This window comes from Salvelinus sp. IW2-2015, linkage group LG2, assembly GCF_002910315.2.
Source record: "Salvelinus sp. IW2-2015 linkage group LG2, ASM291031v2, whole genome shotgun sequence".
In the NCBI taxonomy this organism is placed as follows: Eukaryota; Metazoa; Chordata; class Actinopteri; order Salmoniformes; family Salmonidae; genus Salvelinus; species Salvelinus sp. IW2-2015.
The window spans coordinates 29,270,275-29,287,368 of record NC_036839.1 but is presented as its reverse complement, the minus strand read 5'-3'; the positions used below and the strand labels follow the sequence as shown (position 1 = coordinate 29,287,368).

The 17,094-nt window shown below is 41.9% G+C and overlaps 2 protein-coding genes across 3 annotated transcripts; one reads left to right on the top strand and one right to left on the bottom strand.

Annotated features, from left to right (window-relative positions):
• Positions 1–1,532: 1,532 nt before the first annotated feature.
• On the top strand, positions 1,533–8,882 carry LOC111977824 (plastin-2). Its single transcript, XM_024007532.2, has 16 exons — positions 1,533–1,675; positions 4,584–4,660; positions 4,783–4,943; positions 5,078–5,207; positions 5,514–5,646; positions 5,767–5,848; positions 5,995–6,160; positions 6,328–6,470; positions 6,603–6,698; positions 6,885–7,080; positions 7,208–7,286; positions 7,388–7,502; positions 7,608–7,741; positions 7,881–8,001; positions 8,147–8,271; positions 8,370–8,882. Exons 2-16 carry the CDS (start codon positions 4,594–4,596, stop codon positions 8,500–8,502), a joined length of 1,881 nt encoding a protein of 626 aa, XP_023863300.1. The 5' UTR covers positions 1,533–1,675; positions 4,584–4,593; the 3' UTR covers positions 8,503–8,882.
• A 1,259-nt stretch (positions 8,883–10,141) lies between these two features.
• cnot11 (CCR4-NOT transcription complex, subunit 11) lies at positions 10,142–15,687 on the bottom strand. 2 transcript variants are annotated; one of them, XM_024007544.2, is made up of 7 exons: positions 14,946–15,687; positions 14,651–14,815; positions 14,222–14,374; positions 11,404–11,618; positions 11,102–11,304; positions 10,895–10,991; positions 10,142–10,658 (listed from the first exon to the last, which is right to left on the bottom strand). In XM_024007544.2, the coding sequence occupies exons 1-7, from the start codon at positions 15,262–15,264 to the stop codon at positions 10,461–10,463; spliced, it is 1,350 nt and encodes a 449-aa protein (XP_023863312.1). In that variant the 5' UTR covers positions 15,265–15,687; the 3' UTR covers positions 10,142–10,460. The 2 variants fall into 2 exon arrangements, with proteins under 2 accessions (XP_023863312.1, XP_023863322.1); XM_024007554.2 differs by having other exon boundaries at positions 11,416–11,618.
• Positions 15,688–17,094: the final 1,407 nt, after the last annotated feature.

The window sequence follows — 17,094 nt, the reverse complement described above, 5'->3', positions numbered from 1 at the left end:
GCAGTGTGGAGTGCGATTGAGATTGCGTCATCTGTGGATCCTTTGGGGTAGTATGCGAATTGGAGTGGATCTAGGGTTTCTGGCATGATGGTGTTGATGTGAGAGCAGCAGTGTGATTCACATCAATGCGCTATGTAGATATAAATAATAAGTGATATCCRTATCACCGTTGACTACACCGCTGTCATCCTTACCTCCAAGCGTTTATTCAAGTTGGATAATCTTTGGATGCCGACAGCCGTTGCACCATTGGAAGCCATAGCTTGGACTGTAGCCTACAAAAGCCTATTCCTGCTCTTTTCCCGCGATCCATCAAACACATTTGGTGTGTCATCATAGTGGTCTCTGACTTGTGGTCAGACTCATTCAGGTGGAACAAACTTAAACTTGCCCTTTTTGTCAATGCTGATATGAATGTCTTTGAGAAAACTGAGAAGTGTCAAAGATTTTTTTTCGCAAGCATCCTTTCTGAATTTAAAAGTAATCCTCAAAGTAATCATATCRTTTTTCAAAAGTATCTGTAAYCTGATTACAAGATTTTTGCTGGTAACTTAACGGATTACAGTTACTGTTTTTTGTAACATGAAACGGATTACATGTAATCCGTTACTCCCCAACCCTGAGAGTATGCCAATGCAAATATGGCAGAAAAGGTATGTATGTGTCACGCCCTGACCTTAGAGAGCCTTTTTATGTCTCTATTTGGTTTGGTCAGAGTGTGATTTGGGGTGGGCATTCTATGTTTTTGTTTGCTATGATTTTGTATTTCTATGTTTTGGCTGGGTATGGTTCTCAATCAGGGACAGCTGTCTATCGTTGTCTCTGATTGGGAACCATACTTAGGTAGCCCTTTTCCCTCCTTTCAGTGTGGGAAGTTAACTTTGTTTGTGGCACATAGCCCTTAAGCTTCACGGTTGTTTTGTATTGTTTATTGTTTTTGTCGGCGTCATTTCTAATAAAAGGAATATGTACGCTCACAACGCTGCGCTTTGATCCACTTCTTACGACGGCCGTGACAGTATGACAATGTTATATGAAGTGTGAAAAATAAGTATTGGCTTTTATCAGTAAAATATATTCTCAGCTCAACTTGCCTGACAAAGCTGAAGAACATATGCACATCCAGGTACATTTTTGCAGGTGCTGGAGTTGCTCAACTTGCCCAACTGCCATAAATGCCATAATTTGTCATTTTTTCACTTAAACAATGGGGAGGAACCAGAAAGATCAGTTTTAGGTAGTTATGAGTCAAATAAATTCTCAGAGCAGGCTCAACTTGCACGGCTGCCATAAATTATCTATCTTTCACTTAAGCAATGTGGAGGAACCAAATAAATCAGTTTTAGGCTACTGGAATATTTTGCAGTTTTTTTATTTTAATTTTTTTCATTGGGGCAACCTCAGAGCAGGCCCTGCTTGCTCCCACCTTGATGACTCCGTGGCAGGCAGCAGATTGCCATATAAAGACACAACGTCTTTCATTTCTCTTAGTGAAGTTGTCCTAGGTTGCATGTCACTTCCTTCCTAGTACATTTGAATAGATTCGTTGTCAGTTGATTCTGAGGGAGAGACAGTGCACTGCCTGTCAAGCAGTGAGAGCAGCAGACACACTGAAGGAAGGAGAGTGAGTCAGAGACCACAAAGACAGGCCTTCCAGTCAACTCACCTCCCTAAGGTAATTCAATCTCCTGACCTTGGGGCCTCTCTGTGTCAGTGTCTGTGTGTGCCTCTGCATGTGTCAGTATTTCATTGAATCTACTGGGAAGATGGTCTGTGACTGCATGTTGATTTTGATGAGGATGAAGATGAATGATGATGATAAGGATGATGAGTTTCTGTTGCTTTAACAGTCCACAAGTGTTCACAGATGGTCCTGTGTGTAAATAAATGGTGTCTTCCTGGATCTGAGGGCAGCATCTGTAGTTTGCATTGATTTACAGTAGCCTAACAATATGCTTAATAATCATAAAGTATCCTCTTGCTACTTTATCATCCAAAGATTGTTGTTACACAGTCACATAATACATTGATACAGTATTACAAAAATTGTTATATAGCCCTATAGTGAATTCTGATGTTCACAGGAGAAGCATTGCCATGTCATGACTTTAGTTTTAGTATCAGCATGGTGGCAGAGAGCAGAAGTAGTCTAAATCATTGCATAGTGTTTAAACAGGAAGTTAGTTGGGTTGTGGTTAGCCTTGCTGCAACTGCTGAAAATTCTAACATGTGAAAGCCTACAGTAACTTAGTTAAACATTTACATTTTCTAAAAGTTTCCAACATATCATCACTAGTCATCCAATAACGTGTGCTTACATGTTAAGCATGCAGAATTTGCTGGCACATACACATCTGTAATCTTCAACTCACCACTGCTGTATTCATTTAGAAATTATGAACAATAAATAATACATACTGTATGTTGTCTTTCAATAGTGCTTGAATAATTAATAACACACTACACTTAAAGGGGCAGTGCAGTTAACTTAATTTTCCTTTTTTTTWACGATATTTACAAACTATGAGGTCGAAATAACACTCTTAAATTGTGCAAAAGGTGATAATGTCCTTTTTGTGTAAGAGCTGGGKKKTTTTTTTATGCCTGAAATTTCAGCCTGTTTAGGTGGTGCAAATCTTTTGGCCCACATCTTGATTATAATAGACCAATGACTGTTCATCTGGGTAAGGTGGTGGGCTCTAGACCATCCTATCAGCCGATCAGGGCTGTGCATGTAAATATCTTAACATTTGTTTCCTAACATCCACATGATCAGACTGAGCATTTCAAGGGCCAAAGGAGGCTCAGATAACAAATATATTTTGGAGTTATTTTCATTAAATAAACAGTAATGACCAAGATTTGCATGTGAAATCYGCGGTACCATGACTGATGTTTGTGGGTATTGCAGTTTTACTTCCATAAAGGCCCTTGATGATTTTAGTGCCTGAGACCACAGGTAATCCTTGATGATTTTAGTGCCTGAGACCACAGGTAATCCTTGATGATTTTAGTGGCTGAGACCACAGGTAATCCTTGATGATTTTAGTGGCTGAGACCACAGGTAATCCTTGATGATTGATGATGGTTTTAAGGATTTCAAATCAAGGAACTGGATTTGCTTGAGGAAAGATAACACCCCTCATGATCAAATTGCAAAGACACATTTACTTCATCATCTAAAAGGCAGGTAGCCTAGTGGTTAGAGCGTTAGGCCAGTAACTGAAAGGTAGCTGGATCGAGTCGCTGTAGTTCTGCCCCTTAGCAAGGCAGTTAACCTACTGTTCTCCGGTAGGCCGTCATTGTAAATAAGAATTTGTTCTTAACTGACTTGCCTAGTTAAATAAAGGTTCAGTATTATTATATTTTTTTTAAAGTAAAGTCTGGGTAAATGTCAGCCCTAAAAAGGCAGTAATATCCTATAGTTAGATTAGTGAACATTACACTGTGCCATCCAGTGTGTGGTTTATTGAATAATCAGAGTGTATTTCAGTGCTGATTGGAATGTAATGCTTACAAAGTGACAAAGCTGGTAAGTTTGAGCCATGGTGTGTAAAGACATCAGTTTCACTTCTGTTTCTGACCTCTATAGCTATAGTGTGAGAAAGGGAACAAAACCCGGATTTCCTTGTTTTTACTTATTTGAGCATTCAAAACTGTGCTACTACATACCCACTGGGCAAAAAGTGGTTGAATCAACTTTTTTACACATCATTTCAACAAAAAATTGTAATGTTATGTTGAATCAACGTGGAAAACTAATTGGATTTGCAAAAAGTTATCAACATAAGGGATTTAAAAAAAAAATTTTACCCAACTTTTAACCTAAATCCAATGACATGATGACATTTTTGTTGATTTCACGTTGAAGTCACAGAAACTCAACTGAAATTAAATCAAAACTAGACGTTGAAATGATATCTGTGTCCAGTGGGTACATTGTTGAATATAGATGAATAATGGTCTCTAGACCCTTCTCCACACTATATGTTTAGAAAACCATCGATGCAATCTCAAGGAGCCAAGCTGATTTGTCCTGATGCGATGGGTGACAATGGAAAGAGAAACATTTGTTACTCATCTCCAAACTTCACACCTCTGAGGCAAGCAGAGCAGACCTAGTTTGAAGTAGGTCTCTGTCTCTAACATGACCTTATATCTCTCGCTGTATCTGTGGTATACAGCTTTAGCGGCCTCATTGAAACCACACAGTGAATGGCAGCCATTCTTCCTGTCTGTTATCACTACAGCTACATCTACTCCCCTCTCAACTCAGACTGGGGCCTGAAATGTATACTCAGTCCTAAGGCAGATGAAATAAAGACATGAATAAAGATATGAATCGTGTGAATGACCTCACCACCTTAGCAGAAGTAGGAAGGAAGTAGCTCGCTAGAAGCAGGATGTTTCACAAAGAAATAGACATCAGAGCCCAGAACCTCTGGGTAGAGCACATTTTTTTGAAATTATCACAATGACAAAATGCTGAAATTGAATATTTATTCTAGTTCCTCCCTGTTGAGTATGTTCAGTACCGTATGGTTTTAGTGAAAAAAGGTGAAGTTATGTGTAACTGGTTTCAGATTCCACAAGATGGCTGCTCCAGCACAGATCTCTCAGGATGAGTTGGAGGAACTGAGAGAAGCCTTTGCTAAGATCGGTGAGAGCCTGACAGGGAAATTCTTTGTAGACTCACTTCACTCTTATCCTGGGTCCCTGATTATTTTTGCATTCAACAAGGCTACATTCTATGTGACCTTTGACCTATATTTCTTATTCCAGATGTTGATTCTCACGGCCACATTGGCACAGATGAGCTCAATGACCTGTTCAAAGCTGCCAACCTGCCATTGCCAGGATACAGAGTCCGAGAGATCATCCAGGATCTTACCAAGACAGGAGACCTGCATGACGGCAAAGTCACCTTCAACGAGTTTGCCAATGTAAGTTCAGAGGTCAATAGGTCAAAATCAATGGCAGTTACAGAAAGTCAATGTCAAAGAAGAGCAGACCATACTTTGAGACATCTTGACATGACACCAGAGATACATGGTCTCATCTCTTCTCATTCACTAAGGTGGTCCATGGACTGAAGAGCACAGAGGTGGCTAAGACCTTCAAGAAAGCTATCAACAAGAAGGAGGGCATCTATGCTGTAGCAGGAACCTCAGAGCAGTCTAGCTCAGGCACACAGCACTCCTACTCAGGTGACTGTCCCTACTTGTTTCACTGGCTGAGAATACCCCCAAGATATCTACTTCAGTCTGTCTAGATACATCTGTAGCCAACATCACACAGGAAGCACTTATCATTCAAATGAGGCATACAGAACCATATCTATCTCTATATGTGGAACAATCCATCAGTACAACAAGACTTCCTGGTCTGTGAAGTTACACATCTATACGTCTCTGATTGGCCAATGTATACAAATATTTCTCCATAAATACAAATACTCCTACATGTATAATGTTGTGCATTCCCCCCATGCCCACACATTTCTCCACTGACAGAGGAGGAGAAGGTGGCTTTTGTGAACTGGGTGAATAAGGCATTGGAGAAAGACCCAGACTGCAAGCATGTCCTCCCCATGGACCCCACCACTAACGACCTGTTCACCGCTGTCGGAGATGGGATCGTTCTATGGTACTTTCTAACTGGTCTCATGGACTTACTTTAGAGTATGTGCAACCTTGATGATATAAATCAATCCCTACAGAAATATTCCATTGATATCAACCTATGCACCTCTCCTTCACCTGGTAGTAAGATGATCAATCAGTCTGTTCCGGACACCATCGATGAGAGAACCATCAACAAGAAGAAGCTCACACCCTTCACCATCCAGGTAACCTTTTACAGACTGTTCAACACCAGCTGACTCAGAGGACTGCAGCTTTGTATAACCCATTGACAGTCATTTCTTTGTCATTATMTACAGTATATACTGTATGCCATGCACAGGTATCTATACTGTTTTGTGTGCTCTAACAGGAGAATCTGAACCTGGCTCTTAACTCTGCGTCGGCCATCGGCTGCCACGTGGTAAACATCGGAGCAGAGGACCTGAAGGAAGGCAGGCAGCATCTGGTCCTAGGCCTGCTCTGGCAGGTCATCAAGATCGGCTTGTTTGCAGACATTGAGATCAGCAGAAACGAAGGTGTGTGTGTTAAATGTTTATTTGAATATGGATTTTCAATGTTTTGGTGTGTTTTATAAACTTTATAACATGTGAGTGTGTATGTATATCTATAGTACTGTACATCACTTGATCTCTGTAGCTATGTATGTTAATGAGTGTGTTATTTCAATGATGTGTGTGTGCAGCTCTGATAGCCCTGCTGAGGGATGGGGAGAGCCTGGAGGACCTGATGAAGCTTTCCCCAGAGGAGCTGCTGCTGCGCTGGGCCAACTACCACCTGGAGGAGGCCGGCTGCTCCAAGATCAACAACTTCAGCTCTGACATCAAGGTGGGTCATACGCACCATGTCAGTCCTGGATCGTCATATGACTGTGTTGGTACTGGATTGTCATATGACTGTGTCGGTCCGGGATCTTTTTGTGCATTTGTGATTGTATAAATTTTCTGTTTTGCATTACAGGATTCTAAGGCCTACTACAACATCCTGAACCAAGTGGCCCCTAAGGGAGATGAGGAGGGAATCCCTCTGATTGCCATCGACATTTCAGGGATAAGGGTACATGGTCATCCCACCCTAGAAAACATCATCCATTACAATTCCATTTTAGGCAACCTGATCAACAGACAGTGCTGTTCTTCTTTTTTGGTTAAAAGTGCCTAAAAGTGACCATATTATCAATGAGTGATGCATCATAGATACAGTAGATGTTGCTGTTAAATCTCTCCCTACCGCCCCCTGCAGGAGAAAGAGGACATAAAGAGAGCAGAGTGCATGTTGGAGCAGGCTGACCGTCTTGGCTGCCGACAGTTCGTCACAGCAACCGACGTAGTCCGCGGCAACCCCAAGCTGAACTTGGCGTACATTGCCAACCTGTTTAATAAGTATCCTGCCCTGAAGAAGCCAGAGAACCAGGACATTGACTGGAGCTCCATCGAGGGTCAGGGTTGGGACCATCCCAAACCATAACCTAGTTCCTGAGCATCCCCTCTTCCTGATTAAATAATATAAACCATATATACAGTACAAGGCCTGAACCAGTGTGTAATGTTATCTGTCACTTACAGGTGAGACCAGAGAGGAGCGCACCTTCAGGAACTGGATGAATTCCCTGGGGGTCAACCCTCGTGTCAACCACCTCTATGTGTAAGTACAGTACAGGTCACTCCATCTTATTATACACCATTTCCAACCATTTACAATCATTTGGAAACCACACTAATGTAATGTGTGTGCATGTTTTACAGGGACATAGATGATGCTTTGGTCATCTTCCAGCTCTATGAGAAGATCAATGTGCCAGTGGATTGGGACAGAGTAAACAAACCCCCTTACTCCAAACTGGGCAGCAACATGAAGAAGGTGAGACTACGAACAATAAGTGTTCTCCCACAGTGCGATCATGATTAAACTGATCAATTGATTGAATTATTATTCATTGATTTATTATGCGTTTGTCTGTGCCAGTTGGAGAACTGTAACTATGCAGTGGAGCTGGGGAAGAATGAGGCTAAGTTCTCCCTGGTGGGCATTGCTGGACAGGACCTGAACGAGGGCAACCGAAAACTCACCCAGGCCCTGCTGTGGCAGCTGATGAGAAGGTAATGCAACAGAACATTATTAAAAATGCCTTAGATATTTTTTCCCCTGTTCAGGTCATGTGATCAGGAAAAACTCATAAGCAGGCCCAGTGCCAACTCCATAATTCCACATTTAGAAGGATCCATCTCTTTCTCTCAGGTACACGCTGAACATTCTGGAGGAGCTTGGTGACGGGCAGAAGGTGAATGACGACACCATCGTCACCTGGGTCAACGACACACTCACACAGGCTGGCAAAGGCACCATCTCTGGATTCAAGGTAGGCTGTAACTCTGCTGTTTAACATTTTCCTGACCATGGTACCTTTTTTGAAGTACTAGACTTCATTCTACTTTTCCAAGTAGAATAAGTAAAAAATAAAGCATCCACCACAGCAATAGCTCAGTGTGTGTGTACCTCTGTAGGATGGGTCCATAACCACCAGTATGCCAGTCCTGGACCTGATTGATGCCATCCAGCCAGGCTCCATCCGCTATGATCTAATCAAGGTGGAGGACCTGACTGAGGAAGAGAAGCTCAATAATGCCAAGTACGTACCATGTGATGATAACATTTGAGTACTAGCTTGATGAAATTAAATGTTCAGGACAACAGCTAAGATGTCCCCTAAATCCTGCCTATTGTCAGGTATGCCATCTCCATGGCCAGGAAAATCGGAGCGCGGGTGTACGCCCTGCCTGAGGACCTAGTGGAGGTGAAACCTAAGATGGTAATGACAGTGTTCGCCTGCCTGATGGCCCGGGGCATGAAGAGGGTGTAGTGGTCACAACCCCACAGAACACATCACATGAAGAGGTGATCAGTAGAACAACCAGAATCAGGTTACAGAAGATATCAGCTCACTAGGTCAATACTAATTCAGTAATGTAGCTAGTATGTCTGGAAATCAGTGATTCAAAACTCAGGGCTGATAATGAAGAGCAGAAAACAAATAATAATACTGTACCTGGAGTTATACTGGAAATATATATATTTTTTTTAATTAATGTAGCATCTTATTTTGATAAGATTTAGCTCTTTTTTACATAGAAACTTCTTTACTTGATGCTATTAATTTCAAATTGTGACCATTTTGCTTTCAGACTAACATTTGTGAAAAGATATCAAGGAAATAGATTTTATAAAATAATTTAAAACGAATGTTGTGCGTCTTGGTTTTGTTCACATGTATTATAATGCACATGCACTACACCTGTACATCAGTATGAGCAGTTCCCTTACAAATAGTTGTTCTGCATTGAGAACCTATCAGTGGTGGGCCGTCAGGGCCTGCAAGGCCTTCTCTGCTGGCCTAAACATCATCAGAATAAAAAAAAAATTAAAATATATTTTCCCACAAATATGTATTAAATTATTCCCCAGAGTAAGAGTTATACTCTTCATTTCATAGCTTTCCTCTTGGTTGCACTGCTTCCAGCCCCAGGTTGAGATTTGGAGGGCTGATCTTTTATCCAATCATATTCAGCCATCATGTGTTGCCAGGGGTCTAAAATCTGCCCTCAGGCCTTCAGAATCAACAGTGCGGGCGCTTGTAGCTTAAAGTGAATGGAAATTAAAATTTTGTGTCAACCAATCAGCTTTAGAGTTGGCTATTGTACGCCTGCTGGCTGGCTCCAGTGTTACACAGGAGCCAGCTAGCAGGCGTAGTGCGTGCATGTCTTTTGATTGGATTACCAATATTGAGAGGCAGGTCCTATGGGCAGGTCTATGCAGATCTAGGAAACTGAATTTGATAAACGAATTAATTCGCGTTCTACTAAGCTGTTTTTTCAACCCACAATGGCGGAAAGAGGAGAAGATATCGATTTGGTCGAGGATATAATTATAACGCCATTCTCAAGACGAACTTTTCAAGAAAAGTTAGACATTGTAAGGAGAGGTCGCCCGACGCCACAAAGCCTGTCACAGGCGGGAAAGGGGTTCGTTCGCTCGCCACTTTCAAAGTTTCAACTACGAGCGCTGTCAATGGCTCACAGGCTCCGAGAAGCACTGCAAACTGTACTGCTGGGAATGCCTATTATTTGCAAGTGATCGATTTGGTGTTTGGAGCCACACTGGCTTTGCAAACTTGAGTTGTCTGTTAAACACTGTTTACCCAAAAATGTCAATTTGTCAATTTCAAGGTGACGCAACGCCTGGTTATACTGCGTTTCTGTCTAAATGTATAGTGTCTAGAGCCATGGCATAATGATGGTAATAAGAGGTGGATTAATTCGGGTGGGACTGTGTAGTACCTCACTGAAGGCTTAGGCCCCAGGCCCACGGCACGCCACTGGAACCTATTCATGTCATAAATCATCTAGTTCCCTCAATCAAAAGAGAATCCAACATTCCTGTATCTGCATGTACTGTATGTCTCACCATGTTCAGTAGAAAATACAATCCAACAACCCAGATGGTTCATTACATATCCATTTAATGAAACAAAAGCAACAAGCATCAATCTATGGAGGRAAAAAAAACTGTTTCAAAATCTATTTTCAAAATATGTCCATCTTTGTCCAGAAAAGAGAGATGAAAAACAGTAACTGAGTTCAAAGCTGGACTCCAGGCGGGTACTGGTGAGATCGTGAGGATTGTCTGGGTGGTTATACAGCCTTGGTCAGTTTCTCTTGGTTGGGACGCTATTTAGCGGGTTGTGCCTCTGTGGGCTTACTACCTGGGGGGTGTTATTTGGCACAACAGGCTACTTGCCACGTTCTATGTACTATGAAACCGTTATTTGGCAGGTTTGGCCTCTGGGGGGATTTCTCCTGTATCCAGGGTCTTGAGGAGGCGGAAGAGGCCAGCTGCTTCCCGTATGCGGCTGAACTCAATGCAAAAGGCCTGCACCTCGATGAACAGGTCCTGCACGTTTATGATCTTGTTCCGGATCAGAGACTGAAGGAACACACACACCAGGCGCACCAGGCGGTTCTGCAAATGGAAACAGAGGTTTTACATAAACATCTGGACCACTGACTAACACAGTGGAGCACTGACTAACTTTAGTAAAATAAACAGTCATCTTGAGCAGGGAGAACCCACAAATGAACTTCCTGTTACAAATTTCTGAGAAAGTGGCATGCATCCTCTGGTAAGACAAGCATTTCAATGTTACTGAAAGGCCAAACATCAGGCTCCTGTCAAGGCCCTTCCACAGTCCTCCTTACCTGCATGTACTTGTCTTTGATCTGTTCACACGTGGAGATACAGTTGGAGATGTACAGGTGAATGAACTCTGGAGGGAGGTCCACAGCAGTTGTCAGCCTGTGCACACAAAGAATAACCTCACATAAATAAACAGAAAAATAAACACATTTTAAAACAGATTGTAGACAACTGAATTGTATAAATCAAATTCTATCCAAAGTCCACACCTATTGACCACCTCCATGGAGTGCAGGGACATGTCCATGTTGACCAGGACGGAGAAGTACTCCGTGATCTGGCTGGACTGCATCAGTTTGAGAAGCATCTCGATGGCCACCAGAGGGTTGTTTTCCACCAAGTCAGGCAGCTTGGCCGGGGTCAGACCGATGTGGTACACCAGCTTCGGATCCTTCTCCAGCTCACTCAGGAGCTGTAGGGAGAGAGCAATATTTAGAGAGACATTCAGGTTGAACTCCCAAGCGAAGGTCATGTTTGAAATATATAAAATACAGTTGAGTAGACAGTGTACCTGTCTACTCACCTGTGACTGCTGCTGGGCAGACAGTGGGCTCTTGAATGCCTTGGCCATGATGCGTTTGATCTCCACACCCGTGCTGTTCTTCACACACATGGAGCGGTCCCACTGCACACGGTGGTCGGGCTCCGTGGGGTTTAGCCAAGCCAGCTCATCCTCACACACGTGCAAGGGAGGAGGCGGCCTGATGAACTCTGGACGAAAGTGACCTGGGGGAGGTAGGGTCACAGGGAGGCATTACAGGCTGGATATATGGCTTGTCTTACATGATACTTGTGACATGGTATATACTTCACAGTATCATTCCTGTGTCATTACAATACCAAGCTAATGAAAAGACATACAAAAGCTTTGGAAATCATTTAAGGAACTAGGCTGTAGTAGTACTACCAAAAACAAACTAAACCGTATTGGACTGAACATCAAAGGGGAGATGGTATATGAAAAGGCAGAGGTTGCCAATGAATTCAACTCTTTTTACTTCTGTTGCCAGCAAGCTGGTTAGCAAGCTGCCCACCAGTTCTTGTTTGTATGGAAGCAACCAAGTCAAGAAGTATTATGTAGAGTTAGGGGTTCAGCCAAAATCTTTTTCTTTTGCAAAGGTAGCAACAGCCAAAATAGTCAGTATGCTGGCAGAGCTTAAATGCTCCAAAGCCAGAGGCCTGGATAATATTCCTGCAAGGTTTCTAATAGATTCTGCTGAGCAAATTGGCCCTTGTATTACGCATATTGTTAATCTCTCTCTTGAACAAGGCACCTTTCCCAGGGACATGAAACAAGCTAAAGTTATACCTCTGTATAAGAAGGGGATAAAGTCTGACCCTGGGAATTATAGGCCTGTATCTATCTTCTGTGTAACATCAAAGATCCTGGAGAGAATTGTACATGAGCAAATGTATGAATATGTTAACAAACAGGGTCTAATGTATGATTTTCAGTCGGGTTTTAGAAAAACATACTCCACTGATTCATGTCTACTTTACTTGACAGACTTCATCAGGAAAGAGATTGATGAGGGAAATCTGTGTGGAATGGTACTGCTTGACCTACAGAAGGCCTTTGATACAGTTAACCACTGTCTCCTAATCTCCAAACTGGAGGCACTGGGGTTAAGTATCCCTCTAGGCTGTGTAAAGTCCTATTTATCAAGAAGGGAGCAAGTAGTAGAGGTTAATGGTTCACGGTCTCAGGCAAAACCAATGAGTTGTGGCGTTCCGCAGGGGAGCGTGCTTGGGCCTCTGCTGTTTTTATTGTATATTAATGGTATGAAAGATGCTTGTTCTTGCCGTCTTTTTCTTTATGCAGATGACTCTACACTTCTGGTGTCTCACAAAAGTAAAACTGTTGGAAAGCATACTTAGCACAGAGCTTACTAACATTAGCAAATGGCTTGGAGATAATAAGCTATCTCTGCACTTAGGGAAAAATGAAGCAATTATTTTTGGATCCAGACCTAAATTGTGTAGGTTGTCTGAAATCAGAGTGGAGTTAGGGGGTGAGGTGCTGACTACTAAAACCTCTGTTGGCTACTTGGGATGTATCCTTGATGGAAGCTTGGGAGGTGTGAGCATGGCCAATAAGGTGCTAGGGAAGGTTAATGCCAGGATTAAGATTTTGGCTAGAAAGTCCAAGTTTCTTTATAAGGACTCCATGAAAGTGCTAGCTACTGCCCTCATTCAATGCCATTTTCACTATGCTAGTACTTCCTGGTTTGGGGGCTTATCTAAACTTATGAAGGGGAAGCTCCAGATAGCCCAGAATGAGTTGATCAGGGTAGTATTGAAGGTGAGTCCACGTACTCACATAGGCAGGAGCTGCTTTCAGGAACTAAACTGGCTGCCTGTTGAGGCTAGGGTGTCCCAGATTAGACTAGGTTTGGTTTACAGGAGTATTTATGGTCCTGCGCCCAGATATTTAAGTGATTACTTTCCTCGTGTTAGGGATGCACACAATCACAGCACCAGATCAGGTGTTGCTGATTGATGTGTGCTTATACAGGTTCAGGAGTAATGCTGGGAAAGGTACTTTCTTGTATACTGGAGCCTCCAGCATCTTCATAAGGTCCTTTGCTGGTCCTTTGCTGTTGTTCTGGGATTGATTTGCACTTTTCGCACCAAAGTCAGTTCATCTCTAGGAGACAGAACGTGTCTCCTTCCTGAGCAGTGTGACGGCTGCGTGGTCCCATGGTGTTTATACTTGCATACTATTGTTTGTACAGATGAACGTGGTACCTTCAGGCATTTGGAAATTGATCCCAAGGATGAACCAGACTTGTGGAGGTCTAAAACAAAAAAGCTCTGAAGTCTTAGCTGATTTCTTTTGATTTTCCCATGATGTCAAGAAAAGAGGCACRGAGTTTAAAGGTAGGCCTTGAAATACATCCGCAGGTACACCTCTAATATACTCAAATTATGAATTAGCCTATCAGAAGCTTCTAAAGCCATGACATCATTTTCTGGAATTTTCCAAGCTGTTTAAAAGCACAGTCAACTTAGTGCATGTAAACTTCTGACCCACTGAAATTGTGACACAGAGATTATTTCACTTATAATTCAGTCTGTAAACAATTGTTGGAAAAATTGCACAAAGTAGATGTCCTAACCAACTTGCCAAAACTATAGCTTGTTATAAACAAGAAATTTGTGGAGTGATTGAAAAACTCGTTTTAATAACTCCAACCTAAGTGTATGTAAACTTCCTACTTCAACTGTATATAGTGCATGTTTTTGTGTCAACATACACCTTACTTATGTCATCCATAAACATAACAGACAGACTAATAACAAACTGAATGATGAAATGCTCCACTTACTCTCCAGTGGAGGTCGAGGCCCAGTGACCAGAGACTCTGTGATCTGATTGGCCACTGAGCTGTCGAACCCAGAATTGGAAGAATCTGGATCCGGGTCGTTGAGGATGCTGGGGAAGCTGGCCTTACTCTGGGTGGGTAGTTCTGACTGGCGCTCTGCAGGTTAAAGGGGAGAGAGAGGAATAAGAAAGTTTATATATGAAGTGTTAGAATTGCTGCATAGTAAAGTGTAAAGAACTGTCTGTTGTACTACAGTATGGATGAGAGGTTTTATGTCTCAACACAAGCACATCTCAATAGGTGGATTTCTAACCAAGAAATGTACAATTCCCCATCATACATAACTATTTTTGAGTTGTCTAAAATTCCTGAGATTCTGTAACCATCCTCCATACAAGATACATGCAAAGTGCATACATTCAGGTACTGTACCTGCCAATGCCAACTGCAGCCCACTAATGTCTATGGACTGTGGCATGTTCCCCACGTCCATGCAGGACACCTGTCTGGGGGTCTTCTTGAAGAGTTCCCTTGGAGGCGCCAGCATTAGCTGGGAGAGGAAGAACTTCTCGGGCTGTGTAATGGGTGGCAGGAATCCTATGAACAGTCACATGATCAGGATATACTTGAGTTGATATGATGAAAGCAACACACTGCTGGTAAAAACTTTGGACAATACTTCTTACTATCCAAATGGATTACATTTGATATTTTAGCAGACACTCACCAGACAGTTGTTTTTCCTGCTCATCCCCAACTGGGGAGGGGTTCAGCAAGTGCGCAAAGACAGCGGCAAAAGGATTGGCGGCCAGTGGCTCTGTGCGGTACATCTCCCAGAGGAGGTAGAGGGCAGTCAGGCGCTGTGCAGAGCTTGGCAGAAGGTCCGGCTGTTGCAGTAGCATCACCAAAACCGATCCTACTCGGAAATGTTCGGCCTTCGCGAAGTAATGATGAAAGGCGGATGATAGACTTTCGAAAGTGTTGGTGCAAGCTTCCTCTGAGATGATTCCCAAGAGGTTGGAGAGCTCCTTCGGGGCAAGTGTCATTGTACCTATGTTGTTGATAGCTAGCTTTTAGCTATGTGACCAAAATGATAAATCACTGCTTGCAAGTAGTCTTTTATAATTGTACGTAGGTCGCGTTATTCAGTTCATACTTAAAACGAAGCTAGATACATTTCCACAAACTCCACAGGAGTGCAGATATGGGCAGCTAGATAAATTAGAAAATGCTAGTTAGCTTACGAGCTAGSTTGTCACCAAAGTCATTGTAAAAGTAAGTTATACAGCTAAACAAATTCGACCTTGATCAACTAAAAAAATGCATACCAGACTTACTGGTCGTAAAAGCATGAATCTAATTATTATCAAATGTTTAATAAGAAGTAAGTTAGCGTTTCTCAGCTGTTTTCCCATCAGTTTCCACTTCGTTCACAACATTGCAGCGTTGAGTTTTGACCTTTGACTCGACCCCGGTAACACCGTGCATTACGGGAGATGTAGTAAAGAACATTATGCGTTTATTTCTGCTTGCTCTGGACTTCTCGTGACTACAACAAACATTATCTACAAATTACAGATAACACATTACTTAAAAATGTGATGTAATTGATTAATTGTTTCGGAAAAGCACTGCAAAAAAATTCGTGTCAGAGACGGAAGAGGAAGCGAGACATCCCACTCGCTGTTTTATTTCTGGTTCATATACAAGTCAATAAACTCAGCAGACCAGACCCAGTTTCTTTCTTTMTTTTATTATTTTTTATTTTTTATGTTTCAGCTTATTTTTATCGTATGTAAAGAATCCAAGCAGTACATCTCTCCACAATAGTGTAAAATCTTCATAAATGTGTTCAATTATAAAGCTACTGATGTCTTGCCACAGTTTTCTTACATGTATACAATACCAAAAAAGATGCAACACTGTTTCTGGGTGGTCATTACAAAAGGAGCAATTTTAGTTGATGTTTTCCTTAAACTTCTTCATATAGTGGTTGGCAGGATAATATGTATGAATAATTTTAAAGGAAACCTCCTTAATTTTGTTAAGAAGTAGGTATGTGTGTGGCAACATCCAAACTTTTTCCCAACAGATATTATCAATAAATCCATTCCAATAAGGCATGACATAAGGTATAGATACAACATCCTGCTGAAACAAGGTTCGTATCGCTCTGTTGTTGAATGGGCCAAAAGAGAAACAAATCTTTCCTACTGATGAGTCAACAGGGTCAATAGAAGGTAGGCTCTGAGGGTCAGGTCTTGACACGTTCCTGAATAACAGAGCAACACCTGAGGGAATGGCGTCTAAAACAATTGCAAAATCTTTAGGTGTTACAGGGACCTTGTAAAGAGATAAGAATTCCTTATAACTGAGTAAAAGACCCTCTGCATTTACCAGTTGGCTCACCAATAGGATATTATTTCGGAACCAATATTCTAAAAACAAAGAAGTATTTTTATACAATATATCCCGATTATTCCATATATAATATCTGTGTGGAGAAAATTTGTGTTTATAAATTAAGGACCATGACAAGAAAACCTGCAGATGAAAAGCAGAAAGTTTCACTGGAACTGTTCACAAACACAAACAGAGCCCCAGGACAGCAACACAATTAGACCCAACCAAATCATGAGAAAACAAAAAGATAATTGCTTGACACATTGGAAAAAATTTACAAAAAAGTGAGCAAACTAGAATGCTATTTGGCCCTAAACAGAGAGTACACAGTGGCAGCATACCTGACCACTGTGACTGACCCAAAATTAAGGAAAGCTTTGACTATGTACAGACTCAGTGAGTATAGCTTTGCTACACCATTGTAAATACAACCTATATCTATGTTTATTTATTTTCCCTTTTGTACATGAACT